A 14,688-nucleotide genomic window follows, 5' to 3' on the forward strand; every position below is an offset into this window, starting at 1 on the left:
TCTCCCCTGGCCCACTCAGATTCTACTTTATGTCTTTCCCCCCTGGCCACTGGTGGGAAAGGTGATACGGAGGGTGGAGCGGCACTACGGTCAGGTCATCTTGGTGGCTCCGGAATGGCGGCGGCGTCCATGGTTCGCGGATCTGCTCGGCGTGTCGGTGGGCGGTCCACTTCGACTTGCGCACCTTCTACGTCTTCTTCATCAGGGCCCAGTATTTTTGGAGCAGGCGGAACCCTTCTGTCTTGCGGCGTGGCTTTTGAGAGGAGGGGGCTCCTGAACAAAGGCTACGCTATTCCCGTGGTGGACACACTCCTCAAGGCGCGTAAGGCTTCAACATCGGTCGCCTATGTGCGGGTTTGGAAGGTCTTTGAGGTTTGGTGCTCGGCGCGGGGTGCCCTCGCGACCGCGGCTTCCCGACATCACATCCTGGCGTTTTTGCAGGACTGGCTGGAAAAGGGTTTTTCCTACAATTCGCTCCGAGTGCAGATGTCAGCCCTCGCGTCCTTGGCTCGCGCCTCAGGCAGGCCGGATCCGTCATCCCATCCGGACATATCCCGGTTCCTCAGGGGAGTCAAGCACTTGCGGCCGCCGGTGCGTCCTCTCTGCTCCTCCTGGAATCTCAACTTGGTGCTACGTGCTCTGGGAGGGCTCCCCTTCGAGCCTTTGCGTCAGGCTTCCATCAAGGACGTCACCCTAAAGACGATTTTCCTGGTTGCAATAGCCTCGGCAAGGCGTATCTCAGAGCTACAGGCGCTGTTGTGCAGGGAGCCCTTCCTGCGGTTCACGGACTCCGGGGTTTCTCTGCGAACGGTTCCCTCGTTCTTGCCTAAGGTGGTCTCCTCGTTTCACATGAACCAGGTGGTGGAACTTCCAGCCTTCCCAGGGGACGCCCCTGTGGCGCTTCGGTGCCTGGATGTTAAACAAGCGATTCTTCGCTATTTGGAGGTGACGAATGCATTTCGAATATCCGATCATCTCTTTGTCCTTTGGTCTGGTGCTAGAAAGGGCCAACAGGCGTCAAAGACTACCATCGCGCGCTGGCTCAAGGAGACGGTGGCTGCTGCTTACATTGGTTCCGGGAAGGATCCTCCGGCGGGCATCAAGGCGCATTCTTTGCGGGCCCAGGCCACTTCCCATGCAGTCTCAACTCATCTCCATACAAGAAATCTGCCGGGCGGCGACTTGGAAGTCTCTCCACACTTTTTCCAGACACTACAGACTCCATGTACCGGCAGCGGAGGCTGGTTCGTTTGGGGACAGGGTACTTCGAGCAGGGTTCTCAGGGACCCACCCGGTTTAGGGAAGCTTTGGTACATCCCACCGTCTGGACTGATCCGGTACGTACAGGGAAAAGAAAATTACTTCTTACCTGCTAATTTTCGTTCCTGTAGTACTAGGATCAGTCCAGACGCCCACCCGGTGTGAACCTGCTCGACTATTATCTCCTGTCCTTCTGTTCTCTGCTCTTCCCCTTCGGGGGTAGTTGTCTTTTGTGTGTTGTTCTGTTCGACAGTTCTCATTGCACGTTGCATAAATTTGTTCGCAGTTTAAGCCTTTTGGTTGCACTTATGCTTGATCCATCATCCTTGCTCTGTCCAATCCTCTGGCTTGGCTTTGATATTCTCGATACTGAGGATCTAGGAGGGTGCACCAGCTTATATACCAGCACCCTCAAAACTTTACTCTGACTCCATCTGCTGGACGGGGGACATAACCCACCATCTGGACTGATCCTAGTACTACAGGAACGAAAATTAGCAGGTAAGAAGTAATTTTCTTTTTGGCACAAAGGGTCAGATGTGTTGGCTGGATATTTGAATGTGCAATCCTCTCTCTCTTTTTTTTTTTCTTGATGACGATGGAACTTAATACCATCTTTTGCTTCTAAAATAGTTACTATTGTAATGTCCTCTGATATGGAAACCGGAGATGCAGATTCTGGCTCCCACTGAAAACAAGAAGAGAGAGAGATCGGCTTGAGATCAGGACATACCAGCCTACTGAGCAGGCATGAATTCCAGGTATGGGCTTCTATTTCCAGAGAAGTGAACACACTTATGTGTTCCTTCCCGAAAGAACTACCTTTCTATAGAGGATGCACATAATGGCAGACTGCCTACTTTCTGAAGCAGAATATGTGGCTGCTAGTGTGGCATTTCAGGTTACAGCTAGTGGCAGTTTTGTACAGAGGTATGGATCTTGGTTCAGTTTGTATTGTAGCTAGGTGTATGGCTTCCAGCATGGGAGCCATTGTGTGATTCTATGCATACATATAGGAACCATGGGGAACATTCCCTGGTTCATGGCTGCTGCCCCCTCTTTGCCCTAGCGGTTGCAGCCAGGAGGTGATTGTGATTGGTCAGCAGTTTCATCTCTACATACAATTTAACATAGCTTTCCTTTAAGGGGAGTTTAGTCTTGGAGAGGACTTTAAGATGAGAACATTTGCCATTTTGGGTTAGACCAAGCGTCCATTTGGTCCAGTATCCTCTGTTCAATGGTGGCCAATCCAGGTCACAAGTACCTGGCAGGATCCCAATGTAGAGAGTTGCTCACCAGTTCTGGGGTTCCTGGAGCACTGATCTGGAAATGTTATTTCCTCTTAGTTTAGCAATACATTTTGGACTTTTGGAGATTCAGGCAGGTATGATCTTCAGGTGCTCAGAAATCTCTCGCTCTTTTTTTGGTAGGAGTTCCTATGTCTCCACTTCAAGATCCCCTGGCCTTGAACAAATCATTTCCTGCTGCCCCTGACAGTCAGAGTTTTTCATTATTGCCCACAAGGACTCTGGGGATTTATTTTTTTGGTAGCTTTCTGGCCTTTCATATGGCCAACATGTGGTTATGGTAGTGCAGAAAGGAGTCTTCCTGACATTCCTGGGCTTGATGGAGACTTATCTTCACATTCCAATCCAGATTGATCATCAGAACATCCTCCAATTTGTGGTTCTAAGTCTGCATATTCAATTTCAAGCGCTACCCTTGAGCTAGAATCCACCTCAAGTACCTTTTCAAAAATAGTGGTGGTGGCAGCTGTGATATTGTACGAGGAAGGTATTTTGGTTCATCTATTTCTGATGATGGGTTGATGAGTGTGAAATGGTGTGAGGAGAGCATATTGGACATGTGGCAGATGATATAATTTCCCCAAAGCAATCTACAGCCATGTCAGACACCGGAGTATCTGAGAGCTCAGTTTGAAAAGAAGATAGGACGTTGGCACATAATATTGCTGTGCCACCCCTAATACCTATGCAATGTAACTGTGGCCACTTGGAGGATCCTGCCAAGCACTGCACCTGCGCACATGCTTCTACACTAACAAACTTCCAACTGGATTTCGTTGGAAGAGAGCCTGCACATGACCAACAGGGTCAGCTCGCACCTACAGGAACTCAGTTGGGTCGTGAACATGGACAAGAGCAGCCTCAAACTCTCCCAGTCATTAGAGTACCTGGGGGGGGGGGTCCCGATTCAACACCAAGCAGGACAAGGTCTTCCTCACTTCCTCGAGGAGAAGGAAAATGAGGACCAAGTACGTTGGTTGACGAACACAATGCACCCCCAAGGTGTGGGACTATCTCCAGGTCCTTGATCTCATGACATCAACCATGGAAGTAGTACCATGAGCGAGGGCACATATGTGGCCTCTCTAACACTCCCTACTTTCACGCTGGAACCCACTGTCGCAATTCGCCTCCACCTACCGAATGAAGTATGCTCTCGGCTCCAGTGGTGGCTACAGAAAGTTCACCTAAGCAAGGGTGTAAGCCTCTCCCCACTAAGCTGGATCGTCCTCATGATGGACGAGACACTCCGAGGGTGGGGAGCTCATTGTCAGGAACTGACAACCCAGGGGCACTGGACCGAGGAAGAGGCGAACGGGAACATAAACCGCCTGGAAGTGCGAGTGGTCAGATTAACATGCTTGCAGTTCAGCCACAGGCTCCAGGGGCGAGCAATCCGAGTGACGTCTGATAACACAACAACGGTTGGTTACATCAACCGCCAGAGAGGAACCAAGAGCCACCAAGTGTCTCTGGAGATAGACCACCTTATGGAATGGGCGAAGTCAAACCTGCAAGGGATATCTGCCTCCCATATCGCGGGAATAGACAACGTCAAGCAGACTTTCTCAGCAGGGAAAGCCTGGATCCGTGGGAATGGACGCTGTCGATCAGAGCCTTCCAACACCAAGTGGATCACTGGGGCCTCCCATCCTTCGACCTACTGGCTTCATCTCACAATGCGAAGGTTCCCTGATTCTTCAGTTGCAAAAGAGATCAGCGCTCCCAAGGGATCGACGCCTTCGCCCAGACCTGGCCAGAGGAGGACTTACTGTACGCCTTCTCCCTCCCCTCCCCCGTGGCCCTACTTGGCAAGATCATCTGCAAGATCGAGCACCACAGGGGACTCGTCCTTCTGGTGGCCCCGGATTGGCCCAGGCCCCGTGATATGCAGACATGCGGAGGCTCCTCATGGAGAGTCCCCTTTGCCTCCCCTCACACAGGGATCTTCTCCAGCAAGGTCCGATTCTTCATGAAGATCCAACTCGATTCTCTTACGGTCTGGCCCATAAGAGGTCTCACCTGATGAAGCGTGGATATTTGGCGACTGTGGTTGCCACATTACTCTGCCCTCTGAAGTTTTCAACGTCCCTGGCATACATACGGATCTGGAAAATATTTGAGGCCGTATTGGAAGTACCACCTCTTAAACATGCCCATTTACAGGAATCTAGAGAATTGATAATTTGTATAGCTGGCCCAAATCTCTGGAACAACCTATCTGAGCAGATCAGAGATGAGCATGGTCTATTTTGCTTTAGAAAGGTTCTTAAAACCAATTTTTTTACTTTAGCATTTTCTAATTTTGTTTGTTCTATTTTGAATCTGCTGTAACTTTTGAACATGTCTTGTCTTTATGTTTACATTTTTATTTATACAGTAGTAAAGTTAGTGCAGTTGTAGTTTTTTTTAATTTATTTTTTATTATACTTTTTTAAATTTTACATATCAAGATAATATTCTTGACATTTAAACATTGAAGCTTGGTAAACAGAAATTATTTCTTACACCATTAAAGTCAGATTTAACATTTACCCTACTTCATTAGAGATCCTGAGAGTTCTTTGAGTAGGGTAAGGTTGTATTCCGTTGTTTAGCCAGTTCATGTTGTTGTTGTTTATTTTTTTGTGCATGAGGGTGAGGGTTTTATACTGGATTCTTTGGGTAATGGGTAGCCAGTGGAGTTCTTTGAGAGTGGGGTGATGTGTGAGGATTTTTTGTTGTTAGTGATGATTCTGGCGGCAGCGTTCTGTAGCACTTGGAGGGGTTTGATGTGAATTTCTGGTAGGCCAAGGAGGAGGGAGTTGCAGTAATCAAGTTTTGCGAAGATAATTGATTGAAGGACTGTTCGGAAATCGTGCTCTTGGAGAAGGGGTTTGAGTTTTTTTAGTGTCTGGAGTTTGAAGAATCCATCCTTGATTGTATTGGAGATGTGTCGTTTAAAGTTGAGATGGCTGTCGATTGTTACGCCTAGGTTTCTTGTGGACGGCGTGGGTGAGATTTGGGGCACTCCCGGGTTGGTTGAGCTTCCTGGGTGGTCGGAGGGGGTGCACTTGAGTGGAAGAGAGGGTCGGTCATCGTGGATGTGAATGATTTCTGTTTTGGCTTGGTTGAGGCATAGAGATAATTGAGATAGCAAGTGGGATAGATTTGAGCTGAGTTTGTTCCATTTTTCCATGGTTAGTTGAATGGACTTGTTTATGGGGAGTAATATTTGTATGTCGTCTGCATAGATGAAGTAGGTGAGGTTTGCCTCTGAAAGGTATTTGCATAGTGGGATGAGGTAAATGTTAAATAGGGTTGAGGATAGGGAAGAACCTTGAGGGACTCCATGAGTGAGGGGCACTTGAGAGGATTCAGATGAGTTTGTCTTGACGATGTAGGATCTGTTTGAGAGGTAGGAGTTGAACCATTTGATTGTGGTGTCTTGGAGACCAATTTCTTTAAGTCTGGTGAGGAGAGTTCTGTGATTGATGGTGTCAAAGGCGGCGGATATATCAAGAAGTATCAGGAGGAAAGATTTGCCTTTGTCGCGTCCTCTAAGGATGGTATCAGTGAGAGAGAGGAGGAGGGTTTCAGTGCTGAAGAATTTTCTGAAACCATGTTGTGCGGGCTGTAGAACATTATAGGTTTCAAGGTGTTCTGTGAGTTGATTGTTGACTGTTTTTTCGATGATTTTTGCTAGGAATGGGAGGTTGGAGACTGGTCTGTAATTTGCTGGGTCGGATTTGTCGAGTTGAGGTTTTTTGATGATTGGTTTGATGATGGCGTTTTTGAGTTTTTCTGGGAAGATTCCTTGTTCTAGGGATAAGTTGATGATGTAGGTTATTGGTTTGACAATAATCTCTCTGATGAGTTTTAGGGTTTTGATGGGGATGGGGTCTAAAGGGTGTGATGCAGGGTTGGTTTTTCTGATGATAGGTTCGATTTCTGTGGAAGCAACGGGTGTGAATTGTGACCATGTGTGGATGGGAGGGGGGATGTCAACTGGGTCGTTGTAGTTTTGGGGAATTTTGGCGATGATGTTGTTAACTTTGTCCTTGAAGAATTGTGCTAGTTTTTCACTTGAGATGTTGCTGGAGTTTGGCTTATTGTCATTTTGGATGGGGTTGGTTAGGTCTTTGACATAGGCGAAGAGGGTCCTCGGGTTATATTGGTAATCATGAATTCTTGATGTGTAGAAATTGCGCTTTGCTGTGTTGAGGTCTGTTGTATAGTTATGTAGTAGTGTTCTGAATTTGTCTTTCAGGTTTGAGGTGGGGGTTCGTCTCCATTGTTTTTCAGTTTGTCTCAGTGTTCGCTTTGAGGTTTTCAGTTCTGGGGTGTACCATGGAGCTCTTTGCTTTGTAGATTGCTTGATTTCCTTCCTTATCGTGGGACATAATGTATTGGCTATGTCTGTGTTGATGGTTATCCAGGAGTTTGTGGCTGAGTTGGCATCATTTAAGTTGATTGTTTTTAGTGCCTCAGGTAGCACTTCGGCGATGTCTTCACTGGAGCATGGTTTGGTGAATTCGATGATTCGGTTGTTTGTTTGTATTGGGTTGGATTGGAGTTGAAGCTTGGCTTGGATGAGGCTGTGGTCGGACCATGGGGTGGGGGTTGTAGAGGGTGGTCCAGTTGCAGATATTTTGTTGTTTATGAATATTAAGTCCAGGGTATGGCCCGATTTTTGAGTGGGCGTGTTGATGATTTGGGTGAATCCAATGGCAGACATGGTGGAAAGGAGTAGTTCGCTTGTGGGGGAGGGAGGGTGGGTGTCGATATGGAGATTGAAGTCTCCTAGTATGATGGCTGGCTCTTGTAAGTTTATGTGGGTTGTGATGGATTCAATCAGGGGGGAAAGGTTATGTGTAGGCAACCAGGTGGGGCATATAGGAGGAGTATTTGGAGATGTTTTGATTTGAATAGGTTGGTCTCGATAGGAGGTGGTAAGTTAAGGGAGTGGGAAGAGAATTTAAGTTTTTTGTGTGCTAGGAATAGTAGGCCACCTCCCTTTCTTTTGCTTCTGGGAATGGAGAAAATATTGTATGTGTTTCTGGGCAGTTGATTGTCCATAATTCTGTGCAGTTGTAGTTTTGATTTGTTCTCCATAATATGTTATGTTAATGATTATATATGTTGGTGGTTTCCTGCTGAGAATTGTGGATCAGCAAGCTACAAATTTAAAAAATAAATAAATAGTCCAGGGCTACAGAATTTTGCTGTTGGGCATGTGATATCAGTTGAATGCTTGACTACATATTGCTGTTAATAACTGGTGAATCTCCCTCTTTTTGTCTTTGCAGTACAGCTGTGTTCTCTAACCAAGGAGATCCTTTCCCAGAGCCAAGTAAGACTAGAGCCCACTATCATCCTTCAGAGGCTCAACAGCTGACATCTGAGCAGAAGCAAACGGTAAGAGAAATAGGAGAGAGAGAAAGAGCTAACTCTTGAACTGCGCCACTGTTTTTCAAAACTGAACTGAGATACTAACAGTCACCTGGGAGCCATTGCGATAACTCTTGCTTTGGAAGGCATCAAAGGAAGTTAGTCTTTTGGTGCTTCAAAAGAGAATGTCACTTAATTTTATTTTTTTTTAAAAGGTTCATCCATCAGTGACTGCATTTTCCTTATTATCCTGTTATACTACATCCACCTATGAATGATAAGCCTGCCTAAATAAATGAGCTTTCAGCTGCTTTCAAAAACTACTTACATCATTGATTGCACATATATTGGGCAGTGAGTTCCATAATTTTGGTCCTACTACAGAAGAGGCTCTTGAGCTTGTCTCCTATAATCTTACCACTTTAACTGTTGGAATTACCAGAAGACTTTTATCATGGGACCGTAAAGAACAACTAGGAATATAGTGGTTCAACATATTTGACAAATTTTGAGGCCCATTCAACCGTAACACCTTAAAAATCAGTAATAGAATTTTAAATTCAATATGATATTTAACTCTGAGCCAATGTAATTTCTGCCAACCAGTAGAAATATGTTCCCAGTGTTACCATCCTAAAGTTAATCGGGCTGCAGAATTTTGAAGAACTCGAATTGCCCTAATAGTGGTGCTTGGCAATCCCATAAATAGGGAGTTACAAAGTCAACAATGGTCCGGACAAAAGCCTGAACCAATGTACAAAAATCATCCATGGCAACAATATATTTAAGATGTTTCAATAGTTGAAGTTTAAAGTAATCAGACCTCAATACTTGTTGAATATGATTTTTAAAAGTAAGCCTAGAATAAAAATAAATCCCAGATTTCATACTGAATCCTTAAACGATAAACTTGTGCCTGGAATGGAGAGGCTGCTCAAATACCCAGCCTCCCATGTAAAACAGATGACTTCAGACTTCCCTATATTCAGAATTAATTGATTGTTTCATCCAGCTGTTAATCAGTTGAACACTTTGTACTATTAAAGGAAGAATAGATGTTGGATCCCCCTTTGAGTAAAAAACGGCTGGATATCAGCGTATATTCTGAATTTGATTCCTTGTCTATCTAGCAATAAGCAGAGGGGCCTTAAATAAACATTTCCTAGCATGTAGCCAGATGGGCATGCCGCCGGCCTCACTGCTGCCCTCGGCCGATCTGAGCTGCACAAGACCAGGCCTCACTGCCCCGCAAGTTTGGACCGCCTCCCAAGCGACGTCATCCCAGCGACCTACCTCCATACTTAAGTAAGGCCGCGACCGCAAGACCACCTCTTCGCCAGCCCTATCGCCTGAGCCGCATCGCCTCCACTCCGCATATCCAGCGCAGACCCATCGGGGTCCGGAGCACGCTGCCGGCCTCACTGCTGCCCTTGGCCGACCTCTGAGCTGCACAAGACCAGGCCGCACTGCCCAGCATGTTCGGTCCGCCTCCCAAGTGACGTCATCCCAGCAACCTACCGCCATACTTAAGTAAGGCCGCAACCGCAGGCATCACGCGCCTCAAGGAGCGCGACCTAAGGGGCCTGCCCCTTAGTGCGCCCCTTTGTGTTGCCCCCAGCTTGCCACCTTCACCTCCTGATCCCCCTCAACTCTAGACATACAGCACACAACACTGATCTGCAATAACCCCACCAATGACAACCCTCAGCATCTAATAGTTTCCTCATTCACATCCCCATATTGCTTTATTCACCCACAGCAATATCAGCACTACCCTTGCCCCAAGACCCCTATCTAACCCCCCTCTCCTCTCAGTAACTCCAACCACCCACCACCTGATACCGCATCTCCCTCTGCCCTACCCCCCCTCTGGATCCTACCAACAATCTTAACAAGGTCATATCCACCAAAGAAATCGACCTGAGCAGCTCACAGCCCTCCACACATATGTGGCTCGCACAGCCCCCTCCTAGCATACCCCTCTCCTACCTCACCCCACCTCCTTACCCGACCCCCACAGCGACTACTCACTCTCAAACACCCAACCAATCATGACAGCATACCCTATCCCCATCCTCAAACACCTTACCCTCCACCACACAACACACCATGTCTCCAACCCTACTGCACACCGCAAATCCCTGATGCCTATCATGATCACCCCAATTACCCAATTCCTTGGCCTCACCGCTCTTTCCATTGCACTTTCAACTCCCAATCCTTAGGGAAAAAAGCTCCCATCCTCAATGATCTTCTAGACTGCAAACCCGATGGAAACCTGGCTTAAACACTCAGACACAATTCTCCTAAACCAGCTCCCCACACAATTATATGACCTCTTCGCTTCTTTTTTTGGGTCTTGGAATGGAGGAGGTCTGCTACTTGTGGCCAAAAAAGAACTTAAACTAAGACCCCGCCCAGACTCGAAATTGGCCTCTTAAAGTCAAATGACCACAAATTTGCTTAAATTACGCCCCCCCCCCCCCCCGGTCTACTTGAACTCAACCCCTCACCACTCATCGAATTCATCACAGACATCCTGAACATAAACCTCCCAGCCATCATTCTGGGAGACTTCAACCTCCATGTGGACTCCATTCCCCCTTCCTCTTCCTGCGAATCCCTGCTAAACTCCTTTAACACTTTAGGCTTCAAACAACTCATCACTTCTCCCACACACAAAGCAGGACGTATGCTTGACTGAATCTTTTTTAATGCCTGCATACACTCCTCTGCCACCCCATCCTGCACACCCACTCGCTCATAAAAGCTCACCTATCCATTAAGCTAACTTCTAAGCCCTGCCCTACGCACAGCAACACCATAGACTTCAGGAAACCCTGTAACAAAGAAGACCTAATAACCGCACTCTCCAACTCCTTTGACAAATTGGATCTGTCAAACACTGAATCAGCACTCTCCACCTGGAACAACCTCACAAATATCATCGCTAATAATCTTTGCCCACTTACGTCCAGAGAAATAAAGCACTCTCACAACTCCAAGAAACCCTGGTACACCCCCGAACTAAGAAAACTCAAACACGACCTCAGATTGAAAGAGAGAAAATGGCGCAAAGACCCCTCCCCCCCCCACCAACCTCCTTACACACCTATAGGACTGCCATTCTCAAGACAAAGCGTGACTACTAAGCAATTAAAATTCATAACTATCAGTACAACCCTAAAACCCTATTCGCGTACGTAGCTGACCTCACCAAAATATCACCCCCCCAATCTCGAGGACTCCAAAGCCAAATGCGAGAAACTCGCCTGCTTCTTCAATGATAAAATCACCAAAATCTTGCAACACTTCACCGCATCCACCCCCTACACTCCCTCTCTCCCAAAAAACCCCAAAGCCTTCCTAAACTCACTTGACACCACCCCTGCCTCTGAAATTGAATCTATTCTAAAGAAATTAAACCCTTCCACGCACCCATCCGACACAATTCCCACCAAATCCCTCCTAACCATCCCAAATACTATTGCCAAACCCCTAGCTGAGATAATCAACTGCTCTCTCTCCCTTGGCAAAGTCCCCCACTTATTAAAACAGGCCTTAGTCAAACCCAATCTCGACCCCGCTGACCCATCTAATTACCGACCCATCTCCAACCTCCCCTTCCTTGCAAAAATCATGGAAAAAGTTGTAAACACCCAACTCACAGATCACCTAGAAAACCATAACATTTTATTTCCCTCTCAATTCGGCTTCTGTAAGTTTTTCAGCACGGAAACCCTCCTAATCTCCCTCACAGACACCCTCCTTAAAGGACTAGACCATGGCCACTCTTACATACTCGCCCTACTCGACGACATCTCTGCTTTCGATACCATAAACCATGACATCCTAATAAAGTCTCACAGAAATAGGCATCTCAGGAACAGCCCTACACTCGTTCAAATCCTATCTTGAAAACAGACAATACATAGTCAGAATTGGAAACGCAGAATCCACACCTATCCAACTTACCCAAGGCGTCCCCCAGGGATCCTCCCTCTCATCCACCCTCTTCAACATATACCTCCTACCCCTCTGCCAACTCCTTCCAGATCTTGGTCTCACTCATTTTATCTACGTGGACGATATCCAAATTCTCATACCCATCCATGAATCCCTATCCAAGTCCCTCAAAACCTGGGAAAACTGCCTTAACGCTATAAACAGCCTCCTCACTAGCCTCCACCTTGCTCTTAACACCTCAAAAACAGAGCTGCTCATCATCTCAGCTGACAATAATCTAGTGCCCTCCCCCAGCAGTAACCCCCTCCCCCCTTCAATGTCCTTCCAGCAAAATGTATGAGACCTGGGTGTCACCATTGACATCCAACTGAACCTAAAAAAATTCATAAATTCGACCATAAGAGTGCTATTTCAAACTCCACGTCCTCAAAAAAACTGAAGTCACTCCTCCACTTTAATGATTTCCACACAGTCCTTCAGACCGCAATTTTCTCAAAAATTGACTACTGCAACTCTCTACTATTAGGCCTCCCCACTTCAACCATCAAACCACTCCAAATGCTGCAAAACGCTACAGCTAGAATTCTAACACCCTCAAAACAGACCATATTACCCTGGTCCTCAAGGAACTCCACTGGTTCCCAATCTCCTTCCGAATACTCTACAAGAACCTCTCAATTATACATAAAACCATACACAGCGATAATATACACTGGCTAGACAATACTCTCCACCTCCACACCTTCAACCGCCCCACTAGAGCAGCATACAAGGAAACCCTACACACCCCCTCTCCAGGACCACCCACCTTAGCTCCACGAAAGACCGAGCCCTATTGATTGCAGGACCCACCCTTTGGAACACCATGCCTCCTGACCTCAGTTTTGAGCTGTGCACCCAGAAATTAAAAAAAAAACAACTAAAGACCTGGCTCTTTAAACAGGCATTCCCAGAATAACACCCCATCCTCCTCCGCACCCTTTAACATTACCCCCCAACCACTTAGATTCCCCCTCCCATTCATCCCATATAGCCTCCTCTGTATCATCACTACAATTTTGTATAATTGAACTGCTTATTGTACTGCTCGCATTATTGTACTACTGTAAATATATCCTCTATTCTTACCAAGTTGTTTCTGTATATGTATATCCAGGCCCTACATAAGTATATCCCCTATAATTATCAAGCATGGATATATGCTATTCTAATCAAGTTCATTTCTACAACCCCCTCCAAGTTACCATGTACCCTGTCCCATAACAGTGACTCCCTGGAAGAAGGAGAAATCCCTCCAGGAATGGAACCATACGAACCATGCTTCGCTTCTTCCACAAGGAAGAATTATCAGCCCTTGTTTCCCAGACTCTGAAGACGCTGGGTATTCCAGGCACAGATCCTATGGTGTCCCTTTGTAAGGTCTCATACTACTTTCCAATAATGGAAGCAATTCAGGAACTGATTGACCTGGAATGGGATGCCCCAGAGGCCAGCTTCAAAGGGAGTCAGGCCTTGGAAGCCCTATACCCTCTAGAACCAGCGACCAAGGAACGCCTGCATTTCCAGAAAAGTGGACGCTATGGTCTGTGCCGTCTCAAAGTGAACAACGATTCCTGTTGAGGGAGGGGCTGCATTGAAGGACACTCAGGACAGACGATTGGAATCCATCCTTAAGCAGGCCTTCGACGCAACAGCAATGCACTGCAGATTGCTTCCTGCTGCGCATTGGTGGCAGGGTATGCAGAGTTCATGTACTCACACAAGATGGTAACACTCACACAATGTCTCATAGAAGCCCAGGAGCTGGAATGTATAGAACCTCGAGGAGCGAGTACCTGGTTCCAGGGAAAGCTCTGAGAAAGCGATGGTAACTCACTGATGTAGTTGGCAGTGATGACTTCCAGGCAGAAGAGAGTACCGAGTAATTCTGGGAACGAGGGCCCTAGAGGAGCAAGTACCGGTTCCAGACAATCACCTGAAAAACAAAGGAGAGCGCGAGGACCCTGAGGAGTGGGTATCCCTGGTTAGTCCTAGGAGGCAGAGTAGCTTGGAAAGTCGAAGCGAGTCCGTAGTCATTACATAGAAACATAGAAACATAGAAATGACGGCAGAAGAAGACCAAACGGCCCATCCAGTCTGCCCAGCAAGCCTCACACGTTTTTTTCTCTCATACTTATCTGTTTCTCTTAGCTCTTGGTTCTATTTCCCTTCCACCCCCACCATTGAAATATCTAGCTTGATTAGTTAGGGGTAGTAACCGCCGCAATAAGCAAGCTACACCCATGCTTATTTGTTTTACCCAGACTATGTTATACAGTCCTTATTGGTTGTTTTTCTTCTCCCATGCTGTTGAAGCAGAGAGCCATGCTGGATATGCATCGAAAGTGAAGTATCGGACACAATTGGTTTGGGGTAGTAACCGCCGTAACAAGCCAGCTACTCCCCACTTTGTGAGTGCGAACCCTTTTTTCTTCTCCCCTGCCGTTGAAGCAGAGAACTATGCTGTATATGCATTGAAGGTGAAGCATCAGGCTTATTTGGTTTGGGGTAGTAACCGCCGTAACAAGCCAGCTACTCCCCTCTTTGTGAGTGTAAATCCATTTTTCCACATTTCCTCTTGCTGTTGAAGCTTAGAGCGATGTTGGAGTCACAGTAAGCATGTGTATGTTTATTGAATAAGGGTATTGTCTCCAGGCAGTAGCCGTCATTCTGGCAAGTCACCCACTCTTCATTGGCGGCCTCTTGACTTTATGGATCCACAGTGTTTATCCCACGCCCCTTTGAA

At 46.8% G+C, this 14,688-nt stretch overlaps 1 protein-coding gene across 2 annotated transcripts in view; it reads left to right on the forward strand.

The window, feature by feature from the left end:
• Nucleotides 1-14,688, forward strand: part of PROSER3 (proline and serine rich 3) — a 103,786-nt gene that overhangs the window by 17,611 nt on the left and 71,487 nt on the right. For both annotated transcript variants that reach the window (XM_029576165.1, XM_029576163.1), the window contains exons 2-3: nt 1,894-2,021; nt 7,856-7,964. In XM_029576165.1, the coding sequence (XP_029432025.1) occupies nt 2,011-2,021; nt 7,856-7,964 (120 nt within the window). In that variant the 5' untranslated portion in view covers nt 1,894-2,010. The remainder of the gene's footprint in view (nt 1-1,893; nt 2,022-7,855; nt 7,965-14,688) is intronic.

This window comes from Rhinatrema bivittatum, chromosome 14, assembly GCF_901001135.1.
Source record: "Rhinatrema bivittatum chromosome 14, aRhiBiv1.1, whole genome shotgun sequence".
In the NCBI taxonomy this organism is placed as follows: Eukaryota; Metazoa; Chordata; class Amphibia; order Gymnophiona; family Rhinatrematidae; genus Rhinatrema; species Rhinatrema bivittatum.